General features: G+C 39.4%; 1 protein-coding gene across 1 annotated transcript in view; it reads right to left on the reverse strand.

Moving 5' to 3' along the window:
- Positions 1-8208: 8208 nt before the first annotated feature.
- Positions 8209-23502, reverse strand: part of WDR12 (WD repeat domain 12) — a 33074-nt gene continuing 17780 nt past the window's right edge. The window contains 7 exon segments of the mRNA NM_001131395.1: positions 8209-9850; positions 11629-11701; positions 12529-12661; positions 13118-13223; positions 13315-13455; positions 21183-21268; positions 23136-23181. Of these exon segments, the coding sequence (NP_001124867.1) occupies positions 9773-9850; positions 11629-11701; positions 12529-12661; positions 13118-13223; positions 13315-13455; positions 21183-21268; positions 23136-23181 (663 nt within the window). The 3' untranslated portion in view covers positions 8209-9772.

Below are 23502 nucleotides of genomic sequence, written 5' to 3' on the forward strand. Positions count from 1 at the left end.
TGTTGGATTTTACCGAAGACGTCAGGAGAAGCATTATAGGTCAGTGACAGTGGGGCCATGGAGAGCTATCTTCCCAGATACCCACATGAGTAATTATTAGATACTGCAAGCTAAACATTCTGTCTCTTCCCTACTACATTTTTGTTTATTCAAGTAAAGCTAGAAACAGTATTAGAATTAGACACAATTCTAGAATTGGAATTATTACGATGATTTTAAATATGAAGTGTTATAGACATCGTTTTAAAAATTATTTCCTCCCCCTGAAACAACCATTGAACTTCATCTGGTATTAAGTCTCAGGCATGTTATTACACTTTCACTAACTATACATAGAATTGTTTGACATGTTTCTAAACTTTGTATCAGATTGTACCTAACAAGATACTTTCTCTGTAGTCTTTATTACTCAGATGTATGTCGCACAGCTCCATTAATTGGTTACATACCTTCACACTAGGTACTTAACCTGTCTGGATTGTGGTTTCCTTTAAATAACATGAATGACATAATTACATGAATAATAGGATAATTTCTAAAATTCATTTTTGCTTATATACAATTCCTATTAGAATATACAGAAATTGATCTTTATACATTTATATACTATTACAGTAATACATTTAGTGGTACACTAAAATTGAAATTAATTTTAAAGGCAAAAAAATGCAAAGCTGAACATATTATTGTAATTTAGTACCCAAAAATGTCACTTAAATTTACGTATTACTTTTTTTTTTTTTTTTGAGATGGAGTTTTGCTCTTGTTGCCCAGGATGGAGTGCAATGGCGCGATCTTGGCTCACCACAACCTCCGCCTCCTGGGTTCAAGCAATTCTTCTGCCTCAGCCTCCCAAGTAGCTGGGATTACAGGCATGCGCCACTATGCCTGGCTAATTTTGTATTTTTAGTAGAGACGGGGTTTCTCCATGTTGGTCAGGCTATTCTTGAACTCCCGACCTCAGGTGATATGCCCACCTCAGCCTCCCGAAGTGTTGGGATTACAGGCGTTAGCCACGGCGCCCGGCCACATATAACCTTTCTGTTAGGCAAGTGAAGACACTTCCACACTCATTGTTTCCATTTATAAAAATATCATTCTTGTGCACGACATAAGATTGACAAAATATATACCAGTTAAGAGCTTGTCCAAGATAAGTCCAAGTTCAAATCCACTGCCATTTATTTCCTGCCTGTGTGACTGTTCAAAAACTTTAACATATATTTTTCTCTCCTATAAAATGCAAATAATTTATTACCTATAGAGGATTATTATGGTAGGATATAGTTTCATTGTTACTTTTGTGGACACTGCAAGAAAATAATTTACTTCCTCAAATCTGCAAATCAATGGAACTGCTATTAGAACAAACATTAGGTTTAATTCTGTAAAACCAACCAGCCAAAAACGTTTCTCTCCTAAGTTATAACAAAGATATATTTGGTTCAGGCTGGATGCAGTGGCTCATGCCTGTAATCCTAGCACTTTTGAGGCCAAGGTGAGATGATTGCTTGAGGTCAGGAGTTGGAGTCCAGCCTGGGCAACATAGCAAGACCCTATCTCCACAAAAATAAAAAAATTAGCTGGGTGTGGCAGCATGCAATTGTACTCCCAGGTACGTACTCAGGAAGCTGGGGCAGGAGGATCCCTTGAACCCAGGAGTTGAGCCTGGATGGCAGAGCTAGACTATGTCTCGTAAAAAGATATATTTGGTTCATATAACAAAATACTGTTATTGTGTTTGATACTTAATCTATGATAGTCAAAAATGTCAACAATGAAGTGACTAAAATGTTCTTGCTGTTTCTACACCTGGCAGTTTCTGGCTAGTAAAATCTGGATTTCACTTGCCTAATGAAATCTAATTAGTGGCTTTTTAAATAAAAAATATATTATTGGAATATCCCTTGCATACAGTCTTAAAATGTCATATTTTTTCCTTTAAGAATAGGAGCCATAGTAATATCTATTAAAAATCTGTATTTTTGGCCAGGCACAGTGGCTTGCCTATAATCCGAGCACTTAGGGAGACTGAGGCATGAGGACTGCCTGAGGCCAAGAGTTCATAACCAGCCTGGGCAACACAGCAAGACTGTCTCCACAAAAAATTTTAAAATCAGCCAGATGTGGTGACATGTGCCTGTGGTCCTAGTTAGGAGGATGAGGTGGGAGATCCCTTGAGTCCGGGAGTTAGAGGCTGCAGTGAGCTATAATCGGGCTACTGCACTCTAGCTTGGGCAACCTAGTGAGACCCTGTCTCTAAAAAATGAACAAAAATAAAAACTAGTATCTTTCAAAAAATTTAATATTTTCCTTATATTTGTTATATATAGTAAACTGTTACCTTTTTTTCAAAACTACATCGAAAGAATTTTAGACTGTGTGAACAGATTTCAATGTTATTATCAGAAATTCCCAGATGGTATTTTTTTTTTTTTTGCAGGGTTGCTTGTTCAATTATGTGCATTTTATATCAGTTTAAACTTTTGTTTGTTCTTTCTCCAATATTATACTAGGAAGCATTCTGATATATTATTATGCATTGTTGTCAAGAGTTCCAAAATGGTAATTCTAAATTCAAAGGAAAAGAAAAGAAAATATTGATCATCTTCTCATAGAAAAGCTATGTTTTTCTACAAAGGCCCCACTATGCCTGGCCAAGTAATTTCTTTTCTTTTTTTTTTTTTTTTTTTGAAGAATAATTTCATCTTTATTTAGGAACCAAAAAAATAAAGAATAAATATTCTATTTGATATGTTTACTTCGGTGTGCTTCCCCTCACACATCACAAATAGCACACACATTTTATGTTCTTTGTAAAGCATGGCTATTGGAGAGACATGCAATAGAGAGATCCATTGTGTAGAATTGTGTCACAAAGAATGGAATGAATCTTATCATTGAAGTTTTGTTCATTTGAGAGATATGCTGGAATATAGATATGACTTAGTTATGTAGAACTTTCTGGTAATAAAAATGACAATTGTTATAATGAGATTTCTTTTTACCTGATTAAAAACAATACTATTCTAAATGCTTGGAGGCATTTAGGAGAAGATTACAATGCTTATTCAATTAAATTTTAGTAAAAACGTATGGCCACATTTTACCAACCCTCTCTTTGGCAAACACTGTGTAGACAAGGATAAAACCTATAGGAGAGGCAAAATTTTACCTCTACTCTCTTGGGGTTTTTCAGCTGGGCCTAAAAATTAAACAGATCTAAGACAGACTAACAGGTGAAAAGCACACAGATTTACTTAATATAAGTTTTGCCTGACATGGGTGCCCTCATAAGGAAATGAAGAGCCAAAGAATTAGCAAAACCTAAATACTTTTATAATAGGTTGAAAAAGGAAAGGCAATTGTACAGGGAGGATACCCTTTAGTTTAATGTCCTGCTTTCAGGAACAAAAAGGGGAGGCTCATGGAACCCTTTGTGTACTTGCTGTTTTTGTTTAAAAATACCTGTAGCTCAGTGTTATCCTAATGTCAAAATGGCATATTTTGGCTGTAGCATATCATTCCAGGCACTATTCCAACAATGGGCAAAACTTAAAGTCCACTCACAGAGTAGGTTGTCCTTAAGAAAGTCTTCATCATATTATTTAATTTTCTCAGAAACGTGTAACAGTGCCATTCACTGAAAACCTGAGTATTTCTCACAGATCTCCTGCTCTCCTTTTTTTTTTTTGAGACGAAGTCTAGCTCTGTCACCTAGGCTGGAGTGCAGTGGCGTGATCTTGGCTCACTGCAGCCTCTGCCTCTCAGGTTCAAGCGATTCTCATGCCTCAGCCTCCAGAGTAGCTGGGACTACATGTGACTATCACCATGCCTGGCTAATTTTTTGTATTTTTAGTAGAGATGAGGTTTCACCATGTTGACCAGGCTGTAAAAACTTTATTTGGGCTGGGTGCGATGGCTCATGCCTGTAATCTCAGCAGTTTGGGAGGTCCAGGTGGGCAGATAGCTTGAGCCCAGGAGTTCAAGACCAGCATGGGCAACATGGCGAAACCCTATCTCTACAAAAAAAAGTAATAATAAAAATAAATAAATAAATAAAAAATAAAAAATTGACTGGGTGTGGTCCCAGCTACTTGGAAGGCTGAGGTGAGAAGCCAGCTTGAGCCCAGAAGGTGGAGGTTGCAGTAAGCCAAGATTACACCATTGTACTCCAGTATGGGTGACATAGTGAGACCGTCTCAACAACAACAAAAAAAACCAACCTTTGATAAGAGAGCAAGTATCAACACTTTAAAGAACTGCACTACTATGGCAAGACAGCATAACTGGTACTGGTCAGCAGGTTCTGAGCACTGCATTGTCAGGTTCCTAGCTTTTCCCCAACCATGGGAAAGCAGCACCACTCATTTATCCAAGTGATTCTTGGGAGCATATAAGTCCACGTAAAGCAGGCATCTCTGGTGTTCTGGTAGAGGAACTGGGACCATTGAAAGGTCTCATGGCTTTTGAGGGAAAGGGTGCGGAGCAATATAAGAGGACTGAATAGTCTAGGCATGTTTTGACCTCTCATATTCCTTCTGTTCAGGGAGTAAGATGTAACCACTTGAGTTAACCAAGGAAAGGAGTTTGGCAGGGATTGATCAGAGACAATACTTGTCCAAGAGACTTGGTCACTTACATTATATCTATCCCAAGGAAGAATGCCTGAACTATGAATGTATTCTTCTGTGGAACCAGGATTGGGAATAGGTGGGGACCAGTTCTGGATGCCATTTTATTCTTTGTCTACTGCATCTGACATATAGGCTTCTTTACCTTTACTTTAACCATCTAGTTTATACAGACTACATTCGGTCAGCCCAGGTTGGGTGAGTTAAGAAAGACATTTTAATGCTATAAATTTCCCTCTACACACTGCTTTGAATGCATCCCAGAGATTCTGGTATGTTGTGTCTTGGTTCTCGTTGGTTTCAAAGAACATCTTTATTTCTGCCTTCATTTTGTTATGTACCCAGTAGTCATTCAGGAGCAGGTTGTTCAGTTTCCATGTAGTTGAGCGGTTTTGAGTGAGATTCTTAATCCTGAGTTCTAGCTTGATTGCACTGTGATCTGAGAGACAGTTTGTTATAATTTCTGTTCTTTTACATTTACTGAGGAGAGCTTTACTTCCAAGTATGTGGTCAATTTTGGAATAGGTGTGGTGTGGTGCTGAAAAAAATGTATATTCTGTTGATTTGGGGTGGAGAGTTCTGTAGATGTCTATTAGGTCCGCTTGGTACAGAGCTGAGTTCAATTCTTGGGTATCCTTGTTGACTTTCTGTCTCATTGATCTGTCTAATGTTGACAGTGGGGTGTTAAAGTCTCCCATTATTAATGTGTGGGAGTCTTAAGTCTCTTTGTAGGTCACTCAGGACTTGCTTTATGAATCTGGGTGCTCCTGTATTGGGTGCATATATATTTAGGATAGTTAGCTCTTCTTGTTGAATTAATCCCTTTACCATTATGTAATGGCCTTCTTTGTCTCTTTTGATCTTTGTTGGTTTAAAGTCTGTTTTATCAGAGACTAGGATTGCAACCCCTGCCTTTTTTTGTTTTCCATTTGCTTGGTAGATCTTCCTCCATCCTTTTATTTTGAGCCTATGTGTGTCTCTGCACGTGAGATGGGTTTCCTGAATACAGCACACTGATGGGTCTTGAGTCTTTATCCAATTTGCCAGTCTATGTCTTTTAATTGGAGCATTTAGTCCATTTACATTTAAAGTTAATATTGTTATGTGTGAATTTGATTGTGATGTGTGAATATTGTTATGTATGAATGTGTCATTATGATGTTAGCTGGTTATTTTGCTCATTAGTTGATGCAGTCTCTTCCTAGTCTCGATGGTCTTTACATTTTGGCATGATTTTGCAGCGGCTGGTACCGGTTGTGCCTTTCCATGTTTAGCACTTCCTTCAGGAGCTCTTTTAGGGCAGGCCTGGTGGTGACAAAAACTCTCAGCATTTGCTTGTCTGTAAAGTATTTTATTTCTCCTTCACTTATGAAGCTTAGTTTGGCTGGATATGAAATTCTGGGTTGAAAATTCTTTTCTTTAAGAATGTTGAATATTGGCCCCCACTCTCTTCTGGCTTGTAGGGTTTCTGCCAAGAGATCTGCTGTTAGTCTGATGGGCTTCCCTTTGAGGGTAACCCGACCTTTCTCTCTGGCTGCCCTTAACATTTTTTCCTTCATTTCAGCTTTGGTGAATCTGACAATTATGTGTCTTGGAGTTGCTCTTCTCGAGGAGTATCTTTGTGGCGTTCTCTGTATTTCCTGAATCTGAATGTTGGCCTGCCTTGCTAGATTGGGGAAGTTCTCCTGGATAATATCCTGCAGAGTGTTTTCCAACTTGGTTCCATTCTCCTCGTTACTTTCAGGTACACCAATCAGACGTAAATCGTGCTGCTATAAAGACACATGCACACGTATGTTTATTGCGGCATTATTCACAATAGCAAAGGCTTGGAACCAACCCAAATGTCCAGCAATGATAGACTGGATTAAGAAAATGTGGCACATATACACCATGGAATACTATGCAGCCATAAAAAATGATGAGTTCATGTCCTTTGTAGGGACATGGATGAAATTGGAAATCATCATTCTCAGCAAACTATCGCAAGAACAAAAAACCAAACACCGCATATTCTCACTCATAGGTGGGAATTGAACAATGAGAACACATGGACACAGGAAGGGGAACATCACACTTCGGGGACTGTTGTGGGGTGGGGGGAGGGGGGAGGGATGGCATTGGGAGATATACCTAATGCTAGATGACAAGTTAGTGGGTGCAGCGCACCAGCATGGCACATGTATACATATGTAACTAACCTGCACATTGCGCACATGTACCATAAAACCTAAAGTATAATAATAATAATAAATAAATAAAAAAGAAAGACATTTTAAATAACTGCCCTTAAGGATCATTCGAAGACCATCCAAAACAGGACTAAGAATTCATCTTTGTCCTCTCAAAGTTAGAAGATTTCCAGAGACTACAAATACAACAAAATTTATACCAATCAGCACCAAATGAGAAAAACAAGGATTCTGTGCATGAATTTTCTGGCCACCTTTATTCACTTTTTTGGCATTAAAATATACTTTAAGCAATGATAACTGGAGCTCTAGCTCTTGGTCTGTATGAAAATGAGGACCACATCCCAGGAATGGAGGGAGCCTAGGATCCTAAAGAATGTGGAACAAAAACTACACCAGCCCTGGACTGCCTCTGGTTTTCTACAGAGAACTAAACTCCTAACTGGTTCAATACATGGTTTAGCTCTCAACTGCAGCCAAGTATAGATATTGTTTCGCAGACTTCTGCAACAGGAACATCATTTGAGATGTAATACTATCTCAATAATGAGACCAAACATATTTCCCAAATATTACTAAAAGGTTGTGAATGCTCTACTTAAGGATTATCAATCCACTAATGATGGAAATAACATTTTAAAAATACATTTACTTTAAATATTTTTATATAACACATGCATAAAGATAAATGCTAATGTTATCATAAAATCTGTAGAATGTTTAATACTGATGAAAGCTTTTGTCTAAAGAATTTATTCTTATCTACACATGAGGAAAGATTAGGAGGTTACAGTGAAAACTGTATGCAATGCATTTTTTTTTTTTTTTTTTTTTTGAGACAGAGTCTCGCTCTCTCGCCCAGGCTGAAATGCAGTGGCACAATCTCAGCTCACTGCAACCTCTGCCTCTCGGGTTCAAGCAATTCGCCTGCCTCAGCCTCCCGAGTAGCTGGGACTACAGGCACATGCTGCCACACCCAGCTAATTTTTTGTATTTTATTAGAGACGAGGTTTCACTGTTTTGCCCAGGCTGGTCTCAAACTCCTGAGCTCAGGCAATCTGCCCACCTCGGCCTCCCAAAGTGCTGGGATTACAGGCATGAGCCACTGTGCCTGGCCAACTATATGCAATTGCTAAAGGATCTGACATATATTTAATATAAAGTACCTTCCTTAAAATATCTTGAATTCTTCAAAAATTGGCAATCTATTTTTCTTTATTTTGAGATGGAGTCTGGCTCTGCTGCCCAGGCTGGAGTACAGTGGTATGATGTCAGCTCACTGCAACCTCCACCTCCCGGGTTCAAGCAATTCTCCTGCCTCCACCTCCCAAGTAGTTGGGACCACAGGAGTGTGCCACCACACCCGGCTAATTTTTTTTGGATTTTTTTTTTTTTTTTAGTAGAGACAAGGTTTTACCATGTTGGTCAGGCTGGTCTCGAACCCCTGACCTCAGGTGAGTCACCTGCCTTGGCCACCCAAAGTGCTGGGATTACAGGCATGAGCCACCATGCCCTGCCGAATCAACATTTTGTTATTGTTGTTGTTGAGACAGCGTCTTGCTCTGTCCCCCAGGCTAGAGTGCAGTGGCACGATCTCAGCTCACTACAACCTCTGCCTCCCGGGTTCAAGCAATTCTCCTGCCTTAGCCTCCCAAGTAGCTGGGATTACAGGCGGTTGCCACCATGCCCAGCTAATTTTTGTAGTTTTAGCAGAGACAGGGTTTTGACATGTTGGCCAGGGTGGTCTCAAACTCCTGACCTCAGGTGATCCACCCGCCTCGGCCTCCCAATGTGCTGAGATTACAGGTGTGAGCCACCGTGCCCCGCCTACATTTTTTTTAATGTTCTGAATACCCTCACAGCCTAATTTTCTTGAAATTTATTCTGCCAAAAGGAACTGAATTTCTAACTTTTTCTCTATTACAATTTTCATTAATCTTTTTGAATGCTTTTTTAAAATAGCTAACTTAAAATCTAAGTCTCTAACAGAAATAAAAATCTCAACAATTAATTACTGGATTTCCAATATAACCTTTTACAGCATTTCAAAAACAAATCTTAATTCGGCCAGGCACGGTGGCTCATGCCTGTAATACCAGCACTTTGGGAGGCTGAGGCGGGCAGATCACCTGAGGTCAGGAGTTCAAGACCAGCCTGGCCAACATGGCAAAACCCCGTCTCTACTAAAAATACAAAAATTAGCAGGACATGGTGGTGTGTGCCTGTAATCCCAGCTACTTGGGAGGTTGAGACAGGAGAATCAATTGAACCTAGGCAGCAGAGGTTGCAGTGAGTTGAGATTGCGCCACTGCACTCCAGCCTAGGCAACAGAGCAAGACTCCATCTCAAAAAAAAAACAAATAAAAAAGCAAATCTGAATTCAAACCAATACCTTTAAAGAGAAATGTAAAACTCAGTTTAATTTCAAGTTTGTATAGAGAATGCATGCCACAGTTTGTAATTTATAAAGACAACCTATCTTATTATAAATACAAAATAAGAAAAAGTGATACATTAGCTGTTATGAAGGGTGAAAACATTATATAAACTTCAAAAGGCTGCTTTCTGCATCTATGTAATTTCATTTACAGAAATAATCTCTATAGTCAAATTATTGTTCACTTTCTTTCTTTTTTTTTTTTTTTTTTTGAGACGGAGACTTGCTCTGTCACTCAGGCTGGAGTGCAGTGGTACAATCTCGGCTCGCTGCAACCTCTGCCTCCCGGGTTCAAGCGATTCTCCTGCCTCAGCTTCCCGAGTAGCTGGGATTATAGGCACCTGCCACCATGCCCAGCTAATTTTTGTATTTTTAGTAGAGACGGAGTTTCACCATGCTGGCCAGGCTGGTCTCAAACTCCTGACTCAGGTGATTCGTCCGCCTCGGCCTCCCAAAGTGCTGGGATTACAGGCGTGAGCCACCGCGCCCAGCCAAATTACTGTTCACTTTCATGCCCCAACATGGGAAGTGGTAGGTGAATATCTGTAGGAATACAATTTATTGTCTGCTCCTCCACTCAGAAGTAGCTGTGTAAAAGGAGAGAAAAAGACAAGAAAACATAAATAAATATAATTATTTCACATCATAGCTAAACCTAATTAAATACTAATGATTTTCATTACAAAAGGAATTATGGGTGAGCAGTTAACTTGCATTGAGAGTTAGTAAAGGGACCAACATTGTTTCACTACTATACTACAATACAGTTTATTAAAACATTAAAAGCTATCATTTAAATTTGGTTGAGACACAATATGCTGTTGCACTTTCTATAAAGCATCTGCCAAGATATATAAGTTTGAAAGGGATACAGTTTTACCTATTAAAGAAAATTAAAAGTTTTTAAAGGACAACATATTAATTGTATATTACAAATTATTCAAGTAGCCCTAGGACTTATATTTGGAAAGAATTCTTAGGCAGTAAGAGCTTATGTAAATACATAAAAATAATTAAATTGTAATTCTTTAAACACATTTTATAATGCAGACTTACGTAAGATTTTTCCAACTGGTAAACACTTTGATCCAATTAGTCTTAAGTAGTGAGTTTTTGGATGTAAAATGTTTCATGAAGATACTCGTGGGGGCTAGTCACAGTGGCTCACACCTGTAATTCTACAACTCTGGGAGGCTGAGGCGGGAGAACTGCTTGAGGCCAGGAGTTCAAGACTACCTTGGGGAACACAGTGAGACCACGTCTCTACAAAAGATTTAAAAATTTGCCAGATGTGGTGGCACCCGCCTGTAGTCTCTGCTACTCAGAAGGCTAGGGCAAGAGGATCACCTAAGCCCAGGAGTTCAAGCCTCAATCTCTAAAAATAAATAAATAAATAAGAAGATACACATGGGGGCGGGAGGATTGCTTGAGCCCAGGAGTTCCAGGCTGCAGTGAGTCATGACTGCACCACTAACATTCCAGCCTGGGCAACAGAGGACCTTGTTTCTTAAAATAACAACAGCAAAAACAACAAAAAACCCACTATACTCACAAGAAAAAAAAATGCTCCAAAATTTCAAATTTACTATTCCTAGTATTATTATTATTTTGAGACAGGGTATCACTCTGTTACCCAGGCTAGAGTGCAGTGGCGCGATCATAGTTCATTGCACCCTCGACCTCCCAGGCACAAGTGATCCTCCTGCTTCAGGCTCAAGTAGCTGGACTATAGGTCACACCACCATGGATAGCTAATTTTTTAATTTTTGTAGAGACAGCATCTCACTATGTTGCCTAGGCTGGTTTTGAACTCCTGGGCTCAAAGAATCCTCCCCCTTCCCTCCCAAAGTGGTAGGATTACAGGCATAAGCCACCATGCCTGGCCTATTAAAGGACAAATTTGTTTCTTCTTTGAATGAGGTGACATTTTATAAATAATATTAAGGGAAATAATACAGAATTATAAATATCAAATATATTGAAACTAATAAATGTTTTTTTTTCTTGAGACGGAGTCTATCTCCCAGGCTGGAGTGCAGTGGTGCGATCTCAGCTTACTGCAAGCTCTGCCTCCTTGGATCACGCCATTCTCCTCCTTCAGCCTCCCAAGTAGCTGGGACTACAGGCGCCCGCCACCACGCCCGGCTAATTTTTTGTGTTTTTAGTAGAGACGGGGTTACACCGTGTTAGTCAGGATGGCCTCGATCTCCTGACCTCGTGATCTGCCCACCTTGGCCTCCCAAAGTGCTGCAATTACAGGCGTGAGCCACTGCACCCGGCCCGAAACTAATACATTTTATAAACACAAACACCAGATTTATTCTAGTACACTTTCCTCTTCATCAAATAACTAATAAATTCTTACCCCTGTGTCTGTCCAGTCGACACTCAGAACTTTGTCTTCATGAGCAGCCAGATCATAGAGAGGAGCCTTACAACTAAAAGATGAAAATATTAACATGTTATATGCATTCACGGTGTTAAAACAAACATTTGAATAATCACTTATACTTATCTGAAAACTTTACAGGGTTTACCAACCTTGCCTCAATAACCACTTAATCTTAAAAAGGTTTGATCACCTCTCCTCTTTTTCCTGTATCATTGGTAGACCACAGATATTTATTATAACAAATATATTCAGGAAAAAAATGTTATTTCATTATAAGAATTTATTTATAATTAGGCCCATTTTCACACTTCCTTGAATACTTTTTTTAACCCCCAAACTATGGCCTTATATACTGTTTGTCTAGCTATCTATATGCAAAAAAACCACAACATATTAACATGAATTTCTTTTTCTTTTTGAGACGGAGTCTCGGTCTGTTGCCCAGGCTGGAGTGCCGTGACGCAATCTCGGCTCACTGCAACATCCGCCTCTCGGGTTCAAGCGATTCTCCTGCCTCAGCCTCCTGCGTAGCTGGGATTACAGGCATGCGCCATCATGCCCGGCTAATTTTTGTATTTTTAGTAGAGACAGAGTTTCACCATGTTGGCCAGGATGGTCCTGAACACCTAGTCTCAGGTGATCTGCCTGCCTCAGCCTCCCAAAGTGCTGGGATTACAGGTGTGAGCCACTGTGCCTGGCCAAAAATTTTTTTGATCCTGGCTTTTCTTTTGCATATCAGTATTTGTCACATGAGGTTGCAAAACCATGAGGCTCTTTTTACTCTTCTGGTTTTAGATAAGAATTTTAGTATTAATTTCCTTCCTATAACAGGTAATTGATATGTTTCTCTTGTAGATCATAAATAGAATTTACCTTCTTGTATCCCACAGCTTAACAATGTTATCTAAAGATCCTGAAATCAGCTGCTGTTCATGGGTAGGAGACCATTTTACTGATGTCACCCAACCGGTATGTGAGGTTAGGGACAGCGACACCAAAGAACCATCTGAACAAAGCAAAAAAGACAAGCGTTGAATTTTAGAAAAGAGAAGTAGGTAGAATGAACCCAAAAAATATTTGTAGAAATTTTTTTTTTGAGATGGAGTCTTGCTCTGTCACCAGGCTGGAGTGCAGTGGTGCAATCTTGGCTCACTGCAACCTCTGCCTCTGGGATTCAAGCGATTTTCCTGCCTCAGCCTCCCGAATAGCTGGGATTACAGGCACGCGCCACCACACCCAGCTGATTTTTGTATTTTTAGTAAAGGCGGGGTTTCTCTATGTTGGCCAGGCTGATTTCCAACTCCTGACCTCATGATCCGCCCTCCTCAGCCTCTCAAAGTGCTGGGATTACAGGCATGAGCCACCACGCCTGGCCAGAAATTTCTTTTTTTGTACATCTCCAGAGAGATGAGAAATAGATGCTATTCACACATATTTTCCCCCAGTGGTTTACATGACTCACCTTTAGTTCGGGGATCCCACAATCTGATATGCCTATCTGTGCTTCCAGATGCTAAACGTTTACAAAGTGGAGAATAGGAAATACAATTAAACACTTTATTTCCTGTCTGAAAAAGAAAAGGAAAGAACATTAACCATGGTAGACTAAAAACCATCTCTAGAAGTTTATCACTTAAAAGAACACTGAATTTGTCTTACCAAAGTTGACTTAAGACTGCCAGACTCAACATCCCACACTCTAATTGTATGGTCCCAAGATGCACTGCAGATTTCTTCAGCATCTGACCACAGAACTGAGGAAACTGCTTCCATGTGGCCAGAGAGGGTCACTACGGGAGTCTAGAAAGGAAGAACCCCAAAAGGGGAAAGTGTTTTCATTACAGAATAATTGAAACAATAATAGTACTTATTACTTACAAAGCCCACATGACAAACTGCCCATCTTTCATATCCTGACTTATTTCTTCTTTCTTTACAATGGAATGGATATTTCTGTTTTTATTTTATACAAGACACTGAGGCTGATATAGATAACCTGCCCAAGGTCATAGAGCTTATAAGTGGCAGACTTGAGTTTGACCCCAAATATTACTCGTCTGTAGTCTTTCCACTATATTCTGCTGCTTCTCGTCTGTTCTACTTTTCATTTTGATCAGCATTAACACAAACTTAACTCTCCCAGCTGACAAATGTTATATTAAAGGTTAGTGCTGGACGGTTTCCCAATGGCCTTGGACTGATGGTACAGTTTCTCCTCCCTCTTTTCTTCTTGCCTGTAGTTCTCAGAATAACTATAGAATATTCTGGGAATATAACATCCTGAGATAGGGAGCAACTGGCCAGCATAGCCTGGGGGCTCTATTCCAGCTCTTAGAAACAGGATGTCCTTCAAACTTTGCCCAGAGTCAAGTGACCCCAGGGTACAAAACCCAGGGCAGGCTGTTTTTTGGGATCCCTCAGCTACGCTGCAAGTGAGGCATATGCAGTTAACACTCCATTTGCCCGTGGCAGCTTTCTTGAGCCTTGGGGGACTGGCTCACAATGGATCCTCGGCTTCTGTTGTGCCTTGCTTGCTGCCTATCTGTAAGTAATAAACCCGTTTCATGTAACATGTTGCGTGTGTGCTCTTCCTCACCAGATTCAGGCAACTGGTAAAATTGCAGCCCAGGATGCGGTGGGTGAAAGTATTCACACTTCTATTCCTGGTGCCTGGCATACGATGACCTTTACTATCCTCCAACCAGTGGGAATCCTCCCTTAGACTGGTTATAAGTGAAATTGCTTCACAGTTAACACAAAAACCTTTGTGATCAGACAGATATAGGTTTCAGCACCTTCACACAAAATATGCTGCCAATTTCTACACAACTCCTCCAGGTAAATTAATCTCAGTAAGTTATTCTTACCACCTCATTCCTCAGCATCTTTAAGTCCTATTATTTAATCTTTAAATAATGTACACAGTTCACTTATTAATACTCCACAATCTCTAATGTCTTTCTAAACTAAAAGCCCCAAACTAAGTAACTAGGTAGAGTACCTACCTTAAATATAAGGAGTATATAAAAGAGAGTGGGAAGAGCCAGGCACAGAGGCTCATACCTGTAGTCTCAACGCTTTGGGAGGCTGAAGCAGGAGGATCACTGGAGCCCAGGAGTTTGAGAACAGCCTGGGCAACATAGTAAGACCCCGTCTCTACTAAAAATAAAATTAGCTGGGCTTAATGACACATGACTATAGTCATAGCAACTTGGGAGGCTGAAGTAGAAGGATCACTTGAGCCCAGCAGTTTGAGGCTATAGTGAGCTACAATCACGCCACTGCACTCCAGCCAGGCCCACTCCTGCAGTGGGCCACTGCGCTCGGCCCACAGTTGTTTTAATAAGGGGTTGTTTTTTACAATGCTTTATAATTGTAATTTAGGTTTTTGTGTGAACAAGAGAGATCTTGTCTCTAAAAAAAAAAAAGAGAGGAGGCCACACACGGTGGCTAACACCTGTAATCCTAGCACTTCGGGGGGCCGAGGTGGGTGGATCACTTGAGTTCAGGAGTTCAAGACCAGCCTGGGCAACATGCTGAAACCCTGTCTCTACAAAAAAATATAGAAATGAGCTGGCTGTGGTGGCACACTCCTGTAGTCTCAGCTACCTGAGAGGCTGACATGGGAGGATTGCTTGAGCAGGTGGAGGTTGCCATTAGCTGAGATTGTGCCACTGCACTCTACCCTGGGCAACACAGTGAGAGTCTGTCTCTTAAAAACAAAAAAAAAGCAAAAAAACTAGCTGGGCACAGTGGCTCACACCCATAATCCCAGAACTTTGGGAGGCTGAGGCGGGTGATCACCTGAGGTCAGGAGTTCAAGACCAGCCTGACCAACATGGAGAAGCCCCGTCTCTGCTAAAACTACAAAATTAGCCAGGCGTGGTGGTGCATGCCTGTCATCCCAGCTACTCAGGAGGCTGAGGCAGGAGAATCGCTTGAACCCAGGAAGCAAAGGTTGCGGTGAGCCGAGATTGCGCCACTGCACTCCAGCCTGGGCAACAAGAGCGAAACTCCATCTCAAAAAAAAAAAAAAGAGGAAAAGAATTCTGGAATAGGGGATAGTCAATCTACTTTTATATAACTTTGCTACATTTAACTTCCTTAAATATTGCCTCATCTGTAATATTAAGGAGTTATAACTGGATCAGAAAGCAAACTTTTTCAGTAAAGAACCAGTAAATATTTCAGCCTTTGGAGACCACATACAGTTTCTGTTGTATACTTTTCTTTGCTGAGTAGTATTCTGTTATATGAATAATACCACAGTTTTGTTTTTTGTTTTTTTTTTTGAGACGGAGCTTCACTCATCGCCCAGGCTAGAGTGCAATGCACGAGCTTGGCTCACTGCAACCTCCACCTCCCAGGTTCAAGCGATTCTCCTGCCTCAGCCTCCCGAGTAGCTGAGATTACAGGCGCGTGCCATCACGCCTGGCTAACTTTTTGCATTTTTAGTAGAGACGGGGTTTCACCATGTTGGTCAGGCTGGTCTTAACTCCTGACTGCAGGTGATGTGCCCGCCTCAGCCTCCCAGAGTGCTCAGATTACAGGCATGAGCCACTGCACTTGGCCCACAGTTGCTTAATAAGGGGTTGTTTTTACAACACTTATAACTGTAAAAACCATCCTTAGCTCTCTGTAGCACAAAAATAGGTGACAGCCAAACTGGCTGTTGGGCTGTAATTTGCCAACTCCTAGACCAAATGATCCCTGAGGTCTCTTTTAACATTTTCCTGAAAGAAGTAAAGGAACCTGATAGAGGAGTGAGAAACAGAACAATCTCTGATGTCATCTAAAACAAAATGAAAAGGTGACATAGAGGTAATCACAAGGCTCTAGAATAGAAAATGACATGGTAAAAACAATAGGCAAACTTATATGAATAAGCTATACCACTCCTAGGCATTTACCCAAGAGAAATGAAAACAGGTTCACACAAAAACCTAAATACAAATGTTGATAGTTTTACTTATAACTGCCAAACTGGAAACAATCAAATATCCTTCAGCTGGTGAATGATTAAACCAACTGTGGCATATCCATACCACTGAATACTACTCAGCATTGATACCCCCAAGAACCTCAAAAAATGTCAAATGCTTTATGCTAAGTGAAAAGGGCCCGATACAAAAGACTATATACACTATACTGTGTGACTGCACTTATATGACATTCTGGAAAAATTATAGGGACAGAGAACAGAGCAGTGGTTTTCAGAGGATAGAGGTGGAAGGAAAATTGACAAGAAGGGGCAATATGAGTTTTCAGGGATGATGGACTGTTCTATATCTTGGCTGTGTAGCAGTTACATGATTCTATATATTCATCAAAACTAAATAGTTATACACCAAAAAGTGAATTTTCCTCTAATAAAACTTTTCTTTAACAGTAGAAAAGTCAACATTGACATTGTCACTACAAACTAAGTGGAACAGTAGTAATAGAGGGAAAAAAGCAATTTTGAGAATTAAGGAGGAAAAGACTATTGTATGTTAATATATGAAGCAAATGACAGGTAAATGAACTGGCAGCATTATTCACATTAACACATTTCAGGCAGTAGAAAGAAATGCAAAGAGAAGATACCTATTTTTGATATGTCTTATCTCTTTTTTCTATTATTTTGCTAAAATCCAAATTTTTCTTTGTTTTTTTTGAGACAAGGCCTCACTCTGTCGCCCAAAATGGAGGGCAGTGGTGCAATCGTAACTCACAGCAGCCTTGACTTCCTGGGCTCAAGTGATCCTCCCACTTCAACCTCTCAAGTAGCTGGGAATATAGATGCACACTACCATGCCTGGCTAATTTTTAAATTTTTAGAGATGGGGTCTTGCTATGTTGCCCAGGCTGGTCTCAAACTCGTAGGCTCAAGTGATCCTCCAGTGTTGGCTTCAAAGTACAGGTGTAAGCCACCATCTCGGGCCCCAGATTTTTCTATTATTTCTAACGCAGCAACATTTTCATTGTAATTGGCACTTCAAGGGTTTCTGGCATGACTTAAATTAATAATTTATGAATGTATAAATTTAAACCCTATAAAAAGCTAAATGATTTCTCAGGAAAAACCAGCGAAAGGAGGAAAAAAGCTAAATGAGAAACTCAATATACTATTATTTCTCTCAAATAAAATGAACTATGGGAGTAAACTTACGAAAGTATGCACCTAGAAATAAATGGTTATCAGCAAAGCAGAGTGGGAGAAAATACTTAAATACATATATTCAGCAAAGAACTTGAATCCAGAATACATAAATAACTCTTACAAATCAGTAAGTTAAAAAAAAAAAAAAATCAATAAGTAAAATAGAGCCAACACTCTTTTAAAAAATGGGCTATGAGGTGGGAGGACTGCTTCAGCCCAGGAGTTTGAGACAGCTCAGGCAACAAAGCAAGACACCATCTCTATAAAAAAATGAATAATAACAACTTAAAAATTAGCTAAAAATATGAACATTTCATAATTATCAAAGATCCAGGGCTTATTAAAAGTTAATCATGACTTTAATAAGTAACCTTATCAAGTGCTGGTAAAGATGTGGAGTAACAGCCAGGCATGGTAGCTTACGCCCGTAATCCCAGCACTTTGGAAGGCCGAGGTGGGAGGACTGCTTGAGGCCAGGAGTTCAAGACCAGCCTGGGCAATATAGGAAGACCCCATCCCTTAAAAAAAAAAAAAATTAGCCAGGGCACGGTGGCACGCGCCTGTAGTTCCGGCTACTCAAGAGGCTGAGGTGTGAGGATTGTGTGAACCCTGGAGGTTGAGGCTGCAAGCTGAGCCATGATTATGCCACTGCACCACTCCTCTCAAAGGTGGGGGAAAAAAAGGTCCATCAAAAGAATAAATAGCCTGAGTGTGTTGGCTCAAGTCTGTAATCTCACCACTTTGAGAGGCTTTGGGAGGCTGAGGCAAGCAGATCACTTGAGCCTAGGAGTTCAAGACCAACCTGGGCAACATGACAAAACCCAGTATCTACCAAAAAAAAAAAAAAAAAAAAAAAAAAAGAAAAATTAGTTGGGTACAGTGGCATGCACCTATAGTCCTAGCTACTCAGGAGGCTGGGGTGGGAGGATCACCTCAGTCTGGGGAGGTTGAGGCTGCAGTGAGCCATGATCAAGCCACTGTACTCCAGCCTGGGTGACAGAGTGAGACCCTATCTCAATAATGTGGCATATTGATGCTGCAATGGAATGCTGTATATTAACGAAAAGATCTATCTTACAGATATCATATGAAATTTTAAAAATAGGTAAAACTAATCTAAGATGGCATAAGTCAAAAGTGATTACCTTTAGGGAGCTACTGGTTGAGAGGCAGGCTAGAGGAAGACATCTAGGGTACTGGTAAATCTCTATATTTTTATTTGGGTAGTAATTACTTGAGTATACATATTTATAAAAATTCATTGAGCAGGCCGGGTGCGGTGGCGCACACCTGTAATCCCAGTACTTTGGGAGGCCGAGGCGGGTGGATCACAAGGGCAGGAGATCGAGACCATCCTGGCTAACACGGTGAAACCCCGTCTCTACGAAAAAAATACAAAAAATTAGCCGGGTATGGTGGCGGGTGCCTGTAATCCCAGCTACTCAAGAGGCTGAGGCAGGAGAATGGCATGAACCCGGGGGGCGGAGCTTGCAGTGAGCAGAGATCGCACACTGCACTCCAACCTGGGCGACAGAGCGAGACTCCATCTCAAAAAAAAAAAAAAATTTTTTTTTCATTGAGCAACATTTAAGCTGCATGCCAAACTTTAAAAAGAGAAAAAATTGGCAGAGAATGGTGGCTCAAGCCTGTAATCCCAGAACTTTGGGAGGTGGAGGTGGGAGGATCACCTGAGGCCAGGAGTTTGAAGTTACAGTGAGCTATGATTGTGCCACTGCACTCCAGCCTGGGCAACAGAGCAAGACTTTGTCTCTTTAAAAAAAAAAGAAAAAGAAAAAAAGAGGTACCTTCTCAGTAAAACATTTTCATAACTCAGGAAATCTTTTCCTACTCAGATATGTTCTTTAAAAGTTTGATCAGGGATACGCATGAATATAAACTCCCACTGGCACAATATCCAAATGGTAAGGCATTTCTAGCTTTATTTTTTATTTTTTGAGACAGGGTCTCGCTCTGTTGCTCAGGCTAGAGTCCAGTGGCACAATCTTGGCTCATTGCAACCTCTGCCTCCTGGGCTGGGCGTAGCTGGGATCACAGGTGCAAGCCACCACATCCACCTAACTGTTAAAAAATATTTTGTAGAGGCAGGGTATCACCCTGTTGCCCAGGCTGGTCTCAAACTCCTGAGCTCAAGCAATCTGCCCGCCTTGGCCTCCCAAAGTGCTGGGATTATAGGCGTAAGCCACCACAGTCAGCCTCCATTTCTACCTTTAATTTAGCCTACCAGAGTAAAGAAGCTGAGTAAGTGCCAGATCTTTCCTCTTGCAATTCGTCAGTCTATGTTTAAATGTATTAAGAAATTATAAATCATTACTTTCAGCTGGAACCAGTAAGCGCTAATATTACCTTCTATTTGATAAATAATTTATGATCCCATTTTATTCTTCATTTTCAACAATTTTTACAAGATATTTTATTGGTGACTATAAGAATTAATGTGCAAATGTGTGCTTTATTTACTGCACATTCATTATAGCTATTAGAAAATGAATGAAAAGTGTTTTTCTAAACCTGACTCAGTATCGCCCTTCACAAAAAGTATATAAATACAGGTCAGGTCACATTATAACAAATATCTTTGTAACAGGATAAATAATAATCTGCATGAAAAGTCAAACTCATGGAAGCACAGAGTACAACAGTGGTTGCCGGGAGCTGGAGTGTGAGGAAATGGGGAAATGTTAGTCCAAGGGCACAAACTTTCAGTTATAAGATGAACAAGTTCTGGGGATCTAACGTACAGCATGGGTGGTGATGGATGTGTTAATTAATTTGATTGTGGTAATCATTACACAATGTTTATGTATATCTAATCATGTAGTACACCTTGAATATATTCAATCTTTATCAATTAAGTATTTTTAAAAGTAAGAAAAAATCTGGATAAACTTTCTGAGTTTGACTTAATGGAATCTAATAGCTAAATGACAGAATCAAATTCCAAATTAAACTCTTGGTTTCTAGTGATTTAGAAGATATAACTAGGATCCCTTATAAAAATTACATACTCAGTGCATGAAACAGATAATGTTATCCAACAGCCAGGTAATTAGATGCTTCACTTTAGTGTAAGTTTTAATAATTAAAAGGTCCAGAATGCAGCATGAGATCAAACATTATAACTAAATCATCAACCTAGCAACCATAAGCCTGGCTCAATGCCACTACATTCAAAGATACAAATAAATGTAGCAACAATACTTTGCTTATAATAAAAATTTACAAGTCTACTGAAAAAAAGGATAATCATGGTTAAAGCAGCAAGGTAAGACAGAAGGCAACATAAATAAAAAAGACCATATTAAATTACCATATATTTGTCAACACAGGCCTAAGGCAAGTACAGTCAGTTCTCACAAATACTGACCCTTGTTAGTCCCAACTGTTCTGTCTTCTGTTTCTTTCTTGGTCGATTTGTGGACTCCTCCATTTCATCTTCTTCATCTGTAGGGACTGTGTCATAGAGAATTAAATTTGACATTTTAAAAACAGTATTAATCGTGAACTGTCTGAAAGAATTCTTTACATTTCCAGATACAGTTTTTCCACGTTATCACAACTAGTTAGGGAATGAATATTACTCATCATTTTGGTTAACAGAAAGTTATATATAAAATATTACCTAGATTACCAATCTCTAAAAATAAAAAATAAAACAAACTACATTAGAAAACTAAAATCTAAGTAGTTTAAAATCTTGCTATCTTTAAGGTCATCATTATAAATATTCATCATTTTATCATAGCTATGAAAAATTGCTTACTGTTAGTTGTAGAAGAGCTATGACATTACATTTACATTATGAAGGAGGGAAGGATAAAGTGAACACATGATAAATGCACATACATTTCAGCCATGTTTATTCTCTTAATTTCATTTTTCTACCAAAAATCTTTCTGGTTTTTTTGAGTTTTTAAAATCTTTGTTATACATTACTTGGTTAGGCAGCAAACCCAGATTGAAAACTACATAAAATATGCAACATTAAATATGTAATGTATGTTACATTTTATGTTATGGTAACATGCATATTATGTTACATTAAATATGTAACATAAAATATGTAAAATATTAAAATGTTTTGTGGCTTTATGGATATTAATATTTCTCAAACTAGATTATAAACCCCTTAAAGTTAATAGCTAATCATATACAATCTCATTTACTCAGCCCTATCAAAAAATAAAAAATTCTGCTAAAGAATTTTCTAAACTACTTTTTGCTACCAAATTATTTGCTTTCATCAGTTTTGTAAAATCTACTAAAATGGATTATATATTTCCCACCATCTTATACATAATTATTCAAAACTGGTTAAGCTTTTCTTGATCCCCCTCAAGTCTTTGTGAAATGCATTTGGTGTATTATACTGTGTAACACAGCAGTTACCTAAAAAGTAACAGAGGTATTCTGATCTGTTTACCTATGCAATAAATAGTTGTAGCTACTAGGTCTTAAAATGTAAATATCTATGGGTGTGTCTTTTTTCCTCTTTTCTTCTCATCAGTGTCTTCTTACTACTATGAAAGCACCTTCCTCCAAAAGTCCTTCCTCCTCCTCCCTCAATTTGTTCCTTTTAATCTATGCTTTCAGAGTAAAAATATTAATATTGGTAAAACTGCACTGAAAAATTTTTTTAAGTAAACCAGCTTACCTAAGAAATTAACAGTAAAATGACTCAAAAGTCATTCTTACATTACTTAAGTCAAAATGGCTCGGAAAGTATTTTTATTTACTTCCAAGTTTCCTGAATAAGAGAACTTTGAGAATCAAGGTATTTATGTCCTATTGCACCAAACATGTTTTTGATACTTGCAATTCAGTGACACTATCCTGTAAGGGGGTGGTGGGGTAGGAAAAAAAAATCTTGAAACACAAAAAAAATATGAATTTGTTGCCATACTGGTCTCTTTTTATGGCAAAATATGGGTTAAAAAGTCCCCTTTCACTAAACTGATTTTTTTTTTTTTTTGAGACAGGTTCTGACTCCATCACCCTGGCTGAAGTGCAATGGCATGATATCATAGCTCACTGAAACCTCAAACTCCTAGGCTCAAACAATCCCCTTACCTCAGCCTCCCAAGGAGCTAGGACTACAGGTGCATACCACCACACCTGGCTAATTTTAATTTTCTACTTTTAGTACAGACAGGGTCTCACTATGTAGCCTAGGCTGCTCTTGAACTCGTGGCCTCAAGTGATCCTTCTACCCTGGCTTCCCATAGTGCTGAGATTCCAGGCGTGAGCCACCATACGGCCTCCGAATTTAAATTTTTGAAACAACATTATTGAGTCAAGGTAAAATAAATATTTAATTTACCTGTAGACCAGATCTTTAGCATCTTATCCCAGGAGCCACTGCAAAACTAAACAGATGTATATGAAGGGAAAAGACATATGTAATATGATTCATATTATTTGTCTACAACAGTAGGTCTCTTCCTCATTCAGGACCTTTTCAAAGAACTTGTGTTCCAGAGAGCTGAAATTAGCCTTTTTCCAGGGGCAGATAGGACAGAACATAAAATCTGGAAAATCTTGAAGGCCAGGCTTATTGCCATGTCTTTTGAAGAAAGCCAATCTGAAGTGAGAGAGAATAAAGTCAACTTGAGGGACAAGACAGCAAGAGGGTATGCGGACCACATTCAAGCCTCTATTCCACTGGTTCCTGAGGCCCAAATGCACCA

The sequence above is a fragment of the Pongo abelii genome, chromosome 11 (genome assembly GCF_028885655.2).
Source record: "Pongo abelii isolate AG06213 chromosome 11, NHGRI_mPonAbe1-v2.0_pri, whole genome shotgun sequence".
NCBI lineage: Eukaryota > Metazoa > Chordata > Mammalia > Primates > Hominidae > Pongo > Pongo abelii.